The following is a 16,059-nucleotide window of genomic DNA, read 5'->3' as shown; positions in this document are numbered from 1 at the left end:
AACTAATTTAACAAATCTAATAATAATAATAATATAATTTTTTAGCATTGAATTTTAGTTAACATTTTTTACTAATTTAACAAATCTAATAATAATAATAATATAATTTTTTAGTATTGAATTTATTAATAAATTAACATTTTTTAAAACTAATTTAACAAATAATAATAATAACTTATTTTTTTATGTTTTGTTTTAATTTAATTTAATTTAAAAAAGCAATGTATAAAAAATCTAATGACATATCATTTGGACATTTGCTAAAAAATTTGGGCATTTGGGTCAACATATTGATCACTATTAATGCCGGTGCCATCATTGGCTTTAATACTACAACACTGGAACTACATCTACATGCTGTATGTCCACCATCAATCAATGATAATTTAACTTGCTAATTTTTTATAAAAAAAAATATATATTTATTTATTAAACACACCCATATAGATAGCTAAACTAAAGGCATGGATGGTTGGCCTGATATTTTTGAGCGCCGGTATTGCATTAATTTCTAGCAATTATCTATGGGAATGGTTAGCCCATAGTCTAGTCAAAAACAAACTGTTCATCAGTATGGCCGGTTGTATTGTTTTATTGATCGGACTGACCATTATTGGTCCCATACCTATAATTGACATTAAGCCGTAATTATTATTAATTATTGTTATTTAAAAAAAAAATTTCATAATTAATATTATTATTATTATATAGTCAACTATATTTGGTAATAATAGCACAGGTATTATTGGGTTTGGGTATCAGTGCCCTACTAGTGGGCACATTTACCCATGGTACTAAAGAGCTAATGTGAGTTACTAAATTATAATTAAATTAAAAATAATTATTTTTTATTTAATTAAATATTTAAAATAAATATTATTATTATTATAAATATAGTAACTGTGGTTATCCTCAAACACCTGCTATAACGGCATTATTATCAACAATATTGACAACATTTGAAGCTTTTGGGTATTTATTTTATAACAACAAAAACAATTATAATTATTTAATAAATATATAAATTTTTAAAATATTTTTTTTGAAAAAAAATTTTTAGTGATGCAGCTGGATCAATTTTTGGTGGCTATCTATTTGATGAATTTAGCTATGGTGATTCATCATTTCTATATTTTGGCATGCAACTTGTCTTGGTAAATTAAATAACTATATATATATTTTTTAAATTATTAATAATTTTAACTAATTAATTAATTAATTTTTGTTTTGTGTCTATAAAAAATAAATAAATAACCTAGATCCTGTTAATAATGTTGTACAATGTTATTTATAAAGATAGAAACAAAAACAAAAATAATAATAATAAATTGACTAAAAGTAATAATAATAATAATAATAGGACTAATAATGATAATGTTAGTGATGTTAATGTGGTTATTGAAATTGTTAGCATAAATAGCAATAGTAATAATGTTCAAAATGATTTAGATAAAATAAGTACTAATAAAATTGGCTAGCTAATAAATAAAAAAATTTTTTTATTAAATAAATATTGTAGTATAGTGTATATATATAAATAAATTAAATATATAGATAACTAATTTAATTATACTAGTGTAGTTATTTATCAAATTATTTTTTTTTAATTTGTAATTTATTTTTATTTTGAGAAAAAATTATGTATAAATTTATTATATATTTTATATTAAAATTATTTTTAAAAAAAAACTTTATAAGAAATTATTTACATTTAATTTATTATTTATATGTAAAATAATATTTTGTTATTATTGTATAAAATGCTATTTAATTTATGTTATTTATTTTATATGTAAATTATTATCAATAATGATGATGTTGATAATAATAATAATAATTCAAAACAATAAAAAAATAAAATGATTAATAAAAAAATATTGAATCAAAATGTGATTATCATTAACATTGAATTTTAGTTAAATTATTTAAGTTTACAAAAAATATTTAACAAACAAAATTTTATATATTTATAAAAATAAAAAATAATACATGTATTATTTTTAAGTACCTTAATTAAAATTAATATTAAAATTTAACATAATTGAAAATAAAAAAATTTTAATAAACTAGATTTTTTTTGAAAAAATAATGTTATTTATTTAAAAATTAAAAAAAAATATTTATATATTTTTAGTATAACTCTCTATTACTTTCTCTCTCTCTTCAATTATATCTAAATATAAATCTATAAATAAAATATAAAAGTATTTTAAATTTACAGTTTTATTTATTTTTTTTAAAAAAAATTTATTACAATTTAATTTTTATTATTATAAATATTATATTCAATATACAGTATATATATATTTAACAATTTCATATATATAAAATAGACTTGTTCATCATATAAAACTAATAATCAATTAATTAATTAATTAAATTATTTATAATAATAATAATAATAATAATAATATCATTAAAATTCACAAAATGTAGTTATAATTAAAATAAAAACAAACAAACAATTGGTTTAAAATTTTAGTTTAACGCTTAATTGATTTACAAATTAAAGTCTACAACAAAAAAAAATATAACAATTGTTATGTAATTAATAAAATTTTTAATTTAATTATTTTTAAAAAAAAATTGAGAGAACAGGTAGGTTAACAACAACAACAATAAAATGGTAGAACTGGTAGTTATTATTAAACTACTGGTAACTTATCATTTGATCCCATCATTTATTATTAAAAAAAAATAATTATTTAAAAAACAAAATTAATAATAAAAATAATAATAAATGATTTCAAAACTAATTAATTATCGGTAATTATAATAATAATAATAATAATAACTATAACTATCAATGACTTATAAACTGTACACTTGTTTCTGTATTATCGGTAAACAACTGTACGGAACTGGATGTCTGTCCAGTCGGCGGCGGCGGCGGCGGCGATGACAAACTATCACTAGTTATCGATGCACTGGTAGCTAATGGTGTAGAGACTGATTGCACTGGTATTGTTGGTCGCATGGCGTCGGCGGCGGCACCGGTAGTACTAGCAGTAGTAGTTGTATCGGAATAGTAGCCCAATTGGCCGTACAGTTCCCTGAGCATCAATAGTGCCGTATCTTCCGATTGCCAATAGCAGGCGTGTGCGGCCATTGCAAACAAATATTCGTTGAAGGCTTCGACGGGTGACTCCTGGAGTACGTAATCGATTCGGCGGCCGCTGTTCAGTGCACCGGGACTTAGGCCAACACCGTGTTGTTGGTCGTCATCATCGTCGGGCATACCGTCCAACACTTCAGCAGCAGCAGCAGCGGTGGTATTGTTATTGACTAACGGATTGTAGACACTATCGGCATCTACACCATCATTGTTGTCTCCATAGTCATGACTACCTGAGCCGCCAACACCGGCACCGGTAGTATTAGTAGTAGTAGTCGACGACGACGATTGGCTAACAACGGCTGAAGGCCGATTGGCCGATCGGGAGGCAAATTCGTGTATAGAATTCAATGTATATTTAATTGAATGGAAAATCTTGTTTTTTATGTCGGTGCCAACCCTGGCCAGGCTATCCCTGAGCTCCAGATGCATACGTTTACGGCCTTTATGATGGGGTATGAGAACGGGTTTGATTTGTTTGAATGATGGATAGATCATCGGTTCCAGTCGATAGGCGATAGGATCGTACGGATGAAATATGTTGTAAACAGCTGGACAGGTAGGCAATCGGTAGTCGGGCGCAAGGTATTGGACACCGCGTACAGTCAAAAACATTGGCAACGGTGAACCCATAGCGAAAAATGCCGACGGCCTGAACGGCAGTTGCGGATAGTTGATGGCCGGAAACCCGAGTCCGAGTGGTTCAAACTGATAGCTAACTATTGGACTGCTGACATCCCTGTCCGCCACTACTATATCGTTAGTCGTTGTTGTGCTATTGATATCTACAGGCGCTCCGGTAGTATCTGATGTTGTTGTTGTTGTTGGTGTTTGTGATGGCTGCTGCTGTTGCTGATGATGATGATGATGATGTTGATCCAGGTGCTGATGGGCCAGTATGTCGAATACAATAAGTGAACCGAGACTATGACCACCCAGTGCTACTGTGCCATAAAAGTTGGGATTTCTATTGAAAAATTAAAAATAAATAAATAAAATAATTAATATCATTAATATACGGTAATATAAAATAATTGATAATTAATTAATTAATTAATAATAACAACTAAACTACTAATAAAATAATTAATTAAATTTCAGTTAATATATTAAATAATAATAATAATTACAAATAATTAAAAAACAAAAATAACACACAGTAAACTACTAATTGAAAAAACTAATTAAAATTATATAATAATTAATAAATAATAAAATATAATATTATTTAAATAACAAATAAATAATTTTTCTGTTTATTTATTGACAAACCTTTGGCAAAACAATTGAAACAAACGATTCAATTCGTGTCCAACACTCGAGACAATTGTCTGACAATAGACAGGACTCGTATAGAACAGTGCGTCCAGAATAGTATCGTTGCTAAAGTGCCGGAGCTTAGGTATACTGTCCAATGTAATCAATTTCAGCCGATCGTCGATACCGGTTTCCTGGCCGTGCAACGACTGATGCCACGATATCGGTAACATTTCAATACGACCCAACTGTCCTCTTTCCATATACGATCGATAGTGTTGGCGCATCTGTTGTATACTGATTGCCCGAAAATCGTCGACCACTTCGACAATCGACCGAAACCTATGAATATATACCGAAAAAATAAAATTTATTATTTCAATTCTGATTGAAAGTCATAACAATCTCTCTCTCTCTCTCTACTAAATCACTCACTAACTAACTCAGTCACATACAAAAAAATAGAGATCCCTTTCCTTGGATACTCTATGAGGAGGAGGAGATACCCTAAAAAAAAAATCATGATTCCGAGTTAGTTAGTGACTGATTAATAGAGAGAGAGAGAGAGAGAGAGAGGAAAAGAGAAAGAAAGAGAGAAAGAAAGAGAGAAAGAAAGAGAGAGACAGAGAGAGAGACAGAGAGATAAAGAGAGAGACAGAGAGAGAGAGACAGAGAGAGAGACAGAGAGAGAGAGACAGAGAGAGAGAGACAGAGAGAGAGACAGAGAGAGACAGAGAGAGACAGAGAAAGACAGAGAGAGACAGAGAAAGACAGAGAGAGACAGAGAAAGACAGAGAGAGACAGAGAAAGACAGAGAGAGACAGAGAAAGACAGAGAGATCCCTTTCCTACAGATAAAAGCACACTCACACACACACCTAATGTTTCAGGGGGTGGGTGGGGACATACCTAAAATCGCATATCTCGCCGATACCGTGAATCAAAAACACTAGATGATCGATTTGTTCGGGTTCGCCTTCATCGATATCGAAACCTAGGCCACCGTCTAACGGTCCCCGATGTACTTGACGGGGTCGATGAGGGTTTTCGATAGCCTGTCCCCAGCCGTCGGGCATTGCACTATCCACTTGATAATGATAAATACATTGTTGGCCGTGCATGACCACTACTTCCTGGCCAGATTCCAGCTCTACCCTAGCATTCCATTGGTTGGCCAATACGGCCTGCCTGTAGGTGGCCTCCAATTTAACCGATACGTCCTCATCATAGGGTGCCCATCGGTTATGGCCTTCGAGTTTGTAAAACCACGAACACCGGCGACAAACAGTATCCGAGTCTTGCCAGTAGACGGGCCGTCGGCATCGGTCGTAGACATTGACATCGTATCGGCCGCCGTCGGTAGCAATGACCATACCGTAGCCGTAGTTCGGCGATCCGATCAATGCCTGTTCCAAGTTATAGGAATCGTACAGCGAAAACGGTTGCCACACCTGTTGTTGTTGTTGTTGATTGTGTTGATGATGATGTTCGCCGCCGCCGCCGACAATCGGCAACTGATAGAACCAGTGATGGACTATCGGTTCGTAGGTTACTACCGGTGCCGCAGACGCAGCCGTTGCCAGTGATGATGGTGGTTGTTGTTGTTGTTGTTGTGACCAATCGCCGTATTGTTGGTCATACATTTGAGCGGTAGCCGAGGCTACTGATTGTTGTTGGTGTTGTTGTTGTTGTTGCGTTTGACTAACAAATGATATATAGTCAGTGGTGTTGGAGGAGCCGCAGTCACCTACTATGGGTGCTATAGTCATGGATGAATAGTTAGGTTGGGTTAAGTCAAATGGCGGTTCAGTACCACTAGTGTATGCACTGGTGGTAGTTGTTGTTGGGTCCAGAGTTTCGGGTGCACCACAACTATCAGTGTTATAGTAATCAAGTGGATTGTATAGACTGACGCCACCAACACCACTGGTGGGAAGTGGCGGCACAAACGGTGGTATCATCGATGATGACGATGACGACAATGGATCTATCGGTGCCATCAATGGTACAGTTGATTCATGTTGTTGTTGTTGTTGTGATAGAGATACAACACCAGTAGTAGTAGTAGGAGGAGGAGGCCTGGAAAAGCTGGATGAGCCATGTTTTGGATCGTATAGCCGTAGCGGACCTTCAAAAAAAAAAAAAAATATACCGGTAGTGGTAAATATGTGTTAGAAAAATCAAACTTAAAGGACAGGTAGTTTTTTTTTAAAAATTAAGTTATCATTCATTACCTTTAAGCTTGAAATCGCGTTTAGGTGTGTCCATTGTCGACGGCATACTATCAACTGGAGGTGCTATGGGAGGCGGCGGAGGCGGCAGCGGTAGAGAAGGTACTGTCGGTACAGGCGATGATGATATGTTTGTATCGGTTGGCGACGCTGTTGTCGGCGGCGGCGCTAATGGCTGTGAATCTGGAGATGAGTACAGTTGTGGCGGACTGCCGGGCGTTGATATACCAGAGCCGCCGCCTCTGTTAACATCAGCACCAGTGGTGGTATTGGTGGTGGCGGCCGACCGTCCCGTTGCTGCTGTCAGTACGGGTGCGGCCAGCGATTGTGTCCGCTGAAACAGCGACTCAATAAACGATAACTTCTGTGTCTGGCGTTGATTGTAGGCATAGGCAGACGATAGGGAACTGGTGGTCGACTGTTGGCCGTCATCATCGCTGTCACCACCGCCGCCGTCATCGTCATCATCGACACCACTTAGTAGTGATTGCTGTCCTCCTCTTCCTCCTACTACTCCCGTATTGGTGTCGGCCAACGATATGGTCTGAAAACTGGCGTCCAGTATTGGACTACCGGTGCTATCGATAGTAGTAGTAGTAGTAGTGACCACTTCCTGTCTGAGGGATGCAATAATTTCTTCGTGTGTCATATGATGAAAGCTCGAGTGATCCGATTGCGTCGGCGACGACATCTGCGATGACGATGAGGCAACTACTACTGGCCGCTCGATTGGCGGCTGCGGTGCGGCCAACACACCCGTACCGCTCGAGCTCGGAGTCCACGATAGGTTGGCCGTCGATAACAATAGCGATGACTGTGCGGGCGTTGATATACTACTACTAGTGTTGGCCGTCAATGATGTTGTGGTCGCGGCGGTGGTAGCGGTAGTGGTGGCGGACAATGAGGTCATTATTATTGTGTGATTATTATCGGTTTGGTTTGTTGTTTGTCGTCGGGTGGCCACACATTTGTCCGGCCAATAGCGGTAAAGTCACGTGACTTTGTTGTTGTTGTGTTTGTTATTAGTATTGTTGCTGTTATTGTAATCACAAAATAAATCGATTGATTGATTGATTGATTGTTACAATTATAATGTGATTACTGTATTATAATCACACAATTAATATAGCAATTAATGTATTGTAATATTATTTGGTTTTTTTTTTAATTAAATAATAAGTTATTATTATTATTAATAACTAAACAAATAATAACTAAATATAATGTTATGTTGTTTTATATACAGTTTTGTTTGTTTGGTTGACTATAATATTATTACAATTATTATTAATACAAACACACCATATGTTATAATAATTACTGTATTATTATTTGTATTATAAATGTATGACTAATACTGTATATTAACCTATGATATGAAACTTTTTTTTCAAAAAAAAAATAAATAAAATTTTTATATACTCTATGTTATAATCATATATTAATTAATTAATTTTTTTGTGTATCTATAAAAATAATTATTATTATTATGATATCATTTTTATAGATATTTAATGGTAAGATATATATACAGTATATATATATACAAAATTTAAAGTCCAAAAGTTCATTAACAATATATAATAATACTGTTTAAAAAAAATATATTTATTTTATTTTTTTTTTGATAACACATACCCTACTATCTAATGACAAAATAACAAAAAATAATATTATTATAATTAATATCAAATATTTTTATCGTTTTGTTGATTATTAATACTACTGTATAATATAATAATAAATTACAGTTTGACTTACGTGTAATGTTTACTATTAATAATATATAAAAATATATATATATATAGTGTATTAATAAAATACGTTTTGTTTATATACAGTATATTATTATTAATGTTAATATAATATAACTAGTGTTTAGTTAATATATACGTACTTTATATATATATATATATATATATATATATCAATAGTAAACTGTTTAATGATGTAATAGTTGCTAAAAATTTACAGATTTTTTTTAACACATGTATGTTTTAGTAGTTTTGTGCCTTTTTTATATAAGCTAAAAACAATTTAATTTGTATAGTTCTATATTAGTTGCAAATAGTACTAAAATATTTATATATTTTTTTTTAATTTTGAATTTTTAAATATCTATGAATAACTACTACTACTGTATTTAATGTTTTATAATTAAAACTATAGGTATTTAATATAATTAACTAATATTGTATTAAAAATATTTCATGAAATAAAAAAAAATTATTAATTATTAATTTAGTATGAATTATATAATTTAAAAAAATAATAATAATTACAATTTCATAATAAAAACTATATCTAATGTTTAAAAAAAAATTATATTAAAATTTGCATTTAAAATGAAACAAATTGAAAAAATTACAGTTTTTATTATCTAGTATTCAACAACAAAAAATTAGGATAAAATTATAAATATTTATACAACAAAAAAGTTAAATTAATATAATAAGTATTTATATTATATATTATTACAATAAATACAATATAAATTATAATTTATTTTTATTTATAAAAACTAATATATTGAGAAATAAATTTTTTATTATTATTAGTTTACCAATAATTTAGTATTAAAATACAAATTGTTTTTTAACTCTAAATATTAACTTGACATTGAAATTACATAAAAAAAATCAATAAATCAATTATTACTTACTTTATATTGTAATATATATTAACTTTTATTTTATAGATATATATGAATATATATATATTATTTTATAAACATATAGATCACATATAAATAAATAAATTTTAGCTTTAATTCAAAACAATTTTTATAATTAAAAGAAAAGTTATAGTTTTAAAAGTTATAAAAAAAATCTATAATTTAAAAAATTAAATTAAAAATAAAATATATTTATTATTAAACTTATTTAATTTTTTTTTATTGATTTAATTAATTAAAAAAAACAAATAAATCTTACTATAATTTTAGAAAATATATTTGAATAAAAATTAAATATAATAAATAAATAATTTTATAAACATTAAATTTAAATAAATAATATACAACAAAAAAAAGTTATTAATAATGTTTAGGTTATGTTTAAACTAATAAAATTATTTATATTTGTTATTATTATTATATTAATATACAATGAACTAACAAATAATATGTTTTTTTTCAATACAACACAAATAAAGTGTAAATAATTATATAATAAAGTGATTTAATAAATTGAAAGTATATTTTTGAATTTAATTTTAGTTTAATTGCGTTATATTGATTGCAATAATAAAATAAATAAAAACTTATTGTTAATAAATAAATATATATATATATATATATAAAAATTTAATATTCAAAGTTTTGTAATATATGATAATAAATTGACATTGAAATTGACAAAATAATAATAATAATATATTTAATAAATAAATCAATAAACCCCATGTATGCAATAAACTGTATAAAATTGTGTTATTGCTATATATATTTCTATACAATCTTAGAGAGAGAGAGAGAGAGAGAGAGAGAGAGAGAGAGAGAAAGAGAGAGAAATATAATAAATTATTTTTATTTTCTATATATTTTTATTTTCTAAACAATCTATTTGTAATATTTTTGTAATCAAAATAAAGCTAACATTGAAACTACATATACATTATTATTATTATTTTTATTGGATATTTATAAAAAAAAATATATTATTAATATTAAGTACTGTATAATAATGTTATAAATAAATCAATAATAATATTAATGTTTTTTTTTGTTGATACAAGTTTCAGTTGTACTAAACTATTATATATTATATATGTATATAAACTATTAGTTAATCTTAAACATTATTGTGTGAAATAAACAGTTAGTTTTTATTTATTTTGTGGTTTAATTTAAAATTAATAATTTTAAAGTTTAATTTTTATATTAACTATAATTATAATTATCTAATGATAAATGATAAATGTTTTGATTAAAATTATATTAATTTACAGTTATTTAAAAATAATTTTTTTTAATCATCTGTTTAAACAAAATCAGTTAAATAAAAATAAATACAATAATTTTAATAATAATAAATTAATAAATAATAAGTTAAACTTTTAAAAAAAAACAAAAAACATTTTTGTCTTAATCATCTGTTTAAACAAAATCAGTTTTAAAAATAATAAATACAATAATTTTTAATTCATTAATAATAATAATAATAAATAATAATAAGTAAAACTTTTAAAATTAAAAACTAAAAAAATAAAATGTTTAGAAAATCATTTCCCATAAAATTTTCGTTAAAATGTGAAAAATGGACACTAATTACACTACAGTTACTCAACGCCATAGCATTGTTCATAGTCTGTACACTTTGCGACCAAATTGCCGAAGCAATGGCCGCCCGATCGGACGCGAACTCACTGTTCTCGACCAAACAAACCTATACAACAGTAATATTGGCCACAACTTTGATATCAATCCTATTTTTCATTGTCGGCATATATAGTACATACACTCAACATAACTCCCTGTTTATCATGTTTTCCGTATTCATAACCGTATTCACCATATATGCTATGTTTACGGCTATAGTACTACCCTATTGTATACCACTGGCCCTAACCGATACCATACTAACCATACTATGTATTAAACATTATTTTTCGCTAAGCGATTATATGTATTATTTTGCTAATCTAGTCCAACATTTAGATACCGGTGCTTCGTATAGGGACAGTGTGTTTATGCCTAAACAACAACAACAACAGATAACTACTGGTCAACAAATCAACAAATTAAGTGATAAAATTAATTTGAATAATAATAAAAATAATAATAAAACTAATGTTATTAAAACAATATTTGGTAATAATCTAAATAATATATTTACAACAAATAATAATAATAATAAAGTTAATAATATTAGTGATACTAATAATAATAATGGTAATTATTATTATCAAAATAAATTAAATAATCAAATAAAACCAAAAGTTTCAAAATTTTTATATTAATAATTATTCAAAAAAATTTTTTTATAACTATTTAAATGATTTGTTTTTACTTTTTAAATTTAAATGTTTTATATATACTGTATATTATTGTTTTTAATAAATTACATGAATTTAATAAAATGTAACATGCACATACAAAAAATTTTTAAATGTTATTTTTAAATATTTTAATAAATTACAATAATTAATATATACAGTGATTATATTTTATTATCATGAATTAATAATTTTTGTTATAGATAAATATATATAATATTAATTAATTAAAAAAAATATATATGATATTTTAAATATTTTTTATTTATTTAATATAAAGTTTTTTTTTTAAAATATTGTAATACATTATATTTAATATTATAAAATTTAATTAAACCTATATAATAAGAAAAATATATTTAAAAATAATTAGTTTCAAAAATATTAATTTTTTTAGTTTAATTATTAATTTTTAAAGTATTTTATAATATTTATGTAAAGCATTAATATAAAATTGACCTCTCGTAAACCTATCTTAAAATACTAATAAATCTTATTAAATAAACGTTAATTATAAAAAATAATTTACAGTTTTTTTTAAAAAAATATTAATATAATAAAAATTATGATATACTGTATAAATTTCAGTTTATTCAAAATAATATTAATATCATTTTTTAAGTAAAATTTTGTATACATTATTTATTTTTAAAAAATTATTATAATCAAAATAAAGTTTTTTTATTTTTAAAAAAATATAGACTTACAGTACAGTTAATAATAAAATCATAAATATCTTGAATTTTTATTTTATTTATTATAATTATTTATTTATTACAAAAAGTTTTATGATTTAAAACTATGATTTTGTTTATTAAAAGTTTAATGATTGTTTTAAATTTTACTTTTCAAACATAATCACTAATACTGTAGTTTATAAAACAAATGCTATAATTAAAAATTAATAGTTTTATAATAATAATAATAATAATAATAATAGATAACTAAAAACAATTTGTTTCTATTTTTTTAAAAAATTATTTTATTCAATAATATAATATACAGTACATTATACTATTATTTTTCCAATTTCAATTTTTAGTTATTAATTTTTACAATAAAAAAATTTCATAAAATGTTTAATAGTTATTATTATTTTTTAAAAAACTATAGTTTAGTTTACAATAATATGTATGATAAAAATAAACTTAATAAATGATATATTGATTATTTTTTTAAAAAAAATGTTGTCATCATCAATTACCCTAAATGTATTAATGAACAAATATAAAAATAACTATATGTTTTTTTTAATTTTATTAATTTACAGCTACTTAATAATTTATTATAAAAATATATCTTTATATTGGTATAATAAATTTTTACATAAAAATAAACTATGGATAAAAATTATATGTTTATCTAAAAATTTAATTAGTATGTTTTAAAATTTATTATTAATATTTTTATTTCCAGAAAAAAATTAATTGTATAATAATTATCTATAATTATTTATAAATATTATCAGAATATAATCTATTATATATATATATACAGTAAATATCTTACAAAATTAGTAAATTATAGTTAATTTTTTTGAGGTTCGGATTAATACTAAATTATTTTTTAAATATAATATGACATTTAAAAAATTTATAATAATTTATAATAATTTAATAATTAATAAACATATATTTTTAAAACAATATCATATAATAATTAGTTTCCAATAAAAACAATATTATAATTTAAATTTGAGATAAGTTAAGTAATGGAAATTTAATTTATTAATTATTTATTAGTTTCATTATAAGTAATAAATTTGCAACTAATAATAAAATTTATTATATAATACATTGTTTAATTATTTAATTTAAAACATTCAATTAGAAATTGAAAAAAATCCAATTAAACAGTTATTTATATCTTTATTTAATAGTTTTTAATACAAAAATAATTTTTAAATAAAAAACACTAAATTAATTGTTGAATTTATATGTTAGTTAAATATATAATTATACAACTATTTAATAAAGTTTTCTTTAAAAAAATAATATTAAACTTATTAATAATATTAAATTATTTTAAAAAAATACATAATACTAAATAAATAAATAAAATATTTAAAAAACATTGAAAAATTTTGAAAATTATAATATAGTTTCAAAATTTTATAGCACATAAAATCTAATTGTTATATAAAAATAAAGTAATTTTGAAAATATAATTAAATTAAACATATGGTTCAGTTGTAATCTAATAATGTATATAAAAAATTATATTAAAATATGGATATAAATAAAACAAATAAATTATAGTATTAAATTTTATTTTTTATAAATTATTTTTTTTATTATTGAATAAATGGACTAAAATAAATTTGACACACAATTTATAACAATAGTTTCTCAATTTCATTGCACATAAAATACTATTTGTTATATAAAATAGTAATTTTTAAAATATAATTAAATTTGTGTATATTGATTCTGCTAAAGTATATTTATAAAAATATAAAATTATATATAAATTATTTAAAGTTTAAAATAGTTTACAGTTAGTTAATAACTAATTATTAAAATCAATAAAATTTAATTAAAGTTATTTTATTTGTTTTTTTAAAAATAAATAATTGTATAATTAATATAATTAATATTTTTTTAAAAAAATAATTTGTTAAATTTGGTTTTGGGGTATATAACAGATAGATATTAAGTATACTATAAAAAAATTATTAATTATTGTATACTTTAATTTTTTTTAAATGTTAATTTTTTTTGTTGTTGATTAAAATTCATGACAATAACGATATCAATACTATAATAAATATAGTGAGATAGTAATAAAAATAATTATAATATATTATTTACATACAGAATAAAATATAATGATATTATTATTAGTATTATTTAATTATTTAAAAAAATATTTTTTATTAATATTTGTTATTTTTATTATAACATCAAAACAAAAATTATTGTATAGTAAAAAAAATTAGTTTACTTAATAATTATTTTATGATAAAATTATATAATTTGTTCAAAAGTTTATAAAATAAAAAAATTATTAATAATAATAGTATGTTTACTAATTAAGTATTTAGTTTTTAATGTAAATAATATATAGTTAACAATTTATATTTTCTATATATTAGAATTAATTAACTAACAATATAACTGTAATTTATTATAAATATTATATTTAAAATTAGTCTATATTTTTGAGAGTTTTTAATATTAGTTTTGAATCAGTGTGGATTTAATTAATATATATTATTTTTTAAAAATAATTTTAAACCAATTTATAATGTTAAATGTTTTAAAAAAATATATAGTTCACATATAAGTTTATTGCTTTTTATATTGCTTTTTAAAACTAATAATATTAATGTAAGTTAAATAATTGTAGTACAATTCAAAAGTATATTTTTAATAAATATATATATTATAATTAATTTATAAACACTATATAAATAATAAAGATTTTTATTATACTAAAACTAATTAATCATAAATTAAATTTTTGCGTTTGAAGTTTAATTACTAAAAAAATTATTATAATAATGTTTATTATATTTAAAAATATATATTAATAAATATATATTCATTTTAAATAAATATTACTTATATTTTTTTTAATTAAAAAACAAATTATCTAGCTATTTTATTTCTTACTTAAATAATCAAGCAATCAATAAGTTATTATTATTATTATTTAAGTAATTTTCAAGCAAAGTGTCTATTAGTTGTTTTTTAAATGTTCAAGGTTATTTTAATGTACTGTTTTATAGATTTTTTTTTCATATAGATATATATACAGTATCTCTGGTAATGTTTGTAAATATATATATATATAAACTTTCTGAAAAAATCGTTAAATTTAACATTATATACGCATAGATGTCGTAAAATAATAATTGTTATTATTATTATTGAAGAATATTCTATAAAAATATTATAATAATACTAACCATAACAACAACAATATAAATAATAAGATTTTTTTTTTAAATGCATAAATAAAATAATCATAAAGTAATTATATTTTATTTTTAAATATATTGTATATTAAATATTACTTAATATTTTTTTAAAAAAAATAATTCTTTTACAATTATTATTAAATTAATTTTTTTAATATAATTAGTTTAAATATTAATTATATTTTATTATACATATGAATTCTACTTTATAGTCGATATAATATATTTTATTTAAACATTATCATTAATAACAACTACTAATAATATAGTAATGAAAGATAAACATTTCAAATTAGTTAAACTAATTATAATAATTTGGTCACTATTTTGGACACTAATGGCTACATTTAGTATAACATATAGTGGACAGTTAGCCCACGTACTGGTCGACCAGTTTTATGGCATTAATTATGGCATTAGATCTATGGCTAGTGAAAACTATAATAATAATACTTATGATTACATTCAGTATAGATATGATAGATATGAGCTGGACTTAGATTATAGTAGCATAAAAACCGAGTCGACCACTTTGGCGAC

The 16,059-nt window shown here is 24.0% G+C and overlaps 2 protein-coding genes across 3 annotated transcripts; one reads left to right on the top strand and one right to left on the bottom strand.

Annotated features, from left to right (window-relative positions):
- The first annotated feature begins 221 nt into the window (after nucleotides 1–221).
- LOC128951583 (uncharacterized) lies at nucleotides 222–1,163 on the top strand. Its single transcript, XM_054296830.1, has 5 exons — nucleotides 222–359; nucleotides 448–644; nucleotides 712–807; nucleotides 898–972; nucleotides 1,061–1,163. The coding sequence occupies exons 1-5, from the start codon at nucleotides 222–224 to the stop codon at nucleotides 1,161–1,163; spliced, it is 609 nt and encodes a 202-aa protein (XP_054152805.1).
- Nucleotides 1,164–2,766: 1,603 nt separating this feature from the next.
- On the bottom strand, nucleotides 2,767–7,729 carry LOC128952175 (phospholipase DDHD2-like). Of its 2 annotated transcripts, XM_054297522.1 has the most exons (5): nucleotides 6,606–7,729; nucleotides 6,185–6,499; nucleotides 5,281–6,130; nucleotides 4,388–4,714; nucleotides 2,767–4,082 (listed from the first exon to the last, which is right to left on the bottom strand). In XM_054297522.1, exons 1-5 carry the CDS (start codon nucleotides 7,510–7,512, stop codon nucleotides 2,804–2,806), a joined length of 3,678 nt encoding a protein of 1,225 aa, XP_054153497.1. In that variant the 5' UTR covers nucleotides 7,513–7,729; the 3' UTR covers nucleotides 2,767–2,803. The 2 variants fall into 2 exon arrangements, with proteins under 2 accessions (XP_054153497.1, XP_054153496.1); XM_054297521.1 differs by having other exon boundaries at nucleotides 5,281–6,499.
- Nucleotides 7,730–16,059: the final 8,330 nt, after the last annotated feature.

Source organism: Oppia nitens, unplaced genomic scaffold (assembly GCF_028296485.1).
Source record: "Oppia nitens isolate AA-2021 unplaced genomic scaffold, nextdenovo-longstitch-racon4-pilon3 scaffold1_pilon_pilon_pilon, whole genome shotgun sequence".
NCBI classification, from domain to species: domain Eukaryota; kingdom Metazoa; phylum Arthropoda; class Arachnida; order Sarcoptiformes; family Oppiidae; genus Oppia; species Oppia nitens.
This window is presented reverse-complemented; position numbering and strand designations above follow the sequence as displayed.

Excerpts from the sequence above, each read along its gene's own strand:
- LOC128951583 (XM_054296830.1), top strand. The coding sequence starts at position 222 with ATGTATAAAAAATCTAATGACATATCATTTGGACATTTGCTAAAAAAT. Across the intron at positions 645-711 it reads CCTATAATTGACATTAAGCC|TCAACTATATTTGGTAATAA; the intron begins GTAATTATTATT and ends ATTATTATATAG. Across the intron at positions 973-1,060 it reads ACAACATTTGAAGCTTTTGG|TGATGCAGCTGGATCAATTT; the intron begins GTATTTATTTTA and ends AAAAATTTTTAG.
- LOC128952175 (XM_054297521.1), bottom strand. The coding sequence starts at position 7,512 with ATGACCTCATTGTCCGCCACCACTACCGCTACCACCGCCGCGACCACA. Across the intron at positions 6,500-6,605 it reads ACGCGATTTCAAGCTTAAAG|GTCCGCTACGGCTATACGAT; the intron begins GTAATGAATGAT and ends TTTTTTTTGAAG. Across the intron at positions 4,715-5,280 it reads GGCGAGATATGCGATTTTAG|GTTTCGGTCGATTGTCGAAG; the intron begins GTATGTCCCCAC and ends ATATATTCATAG.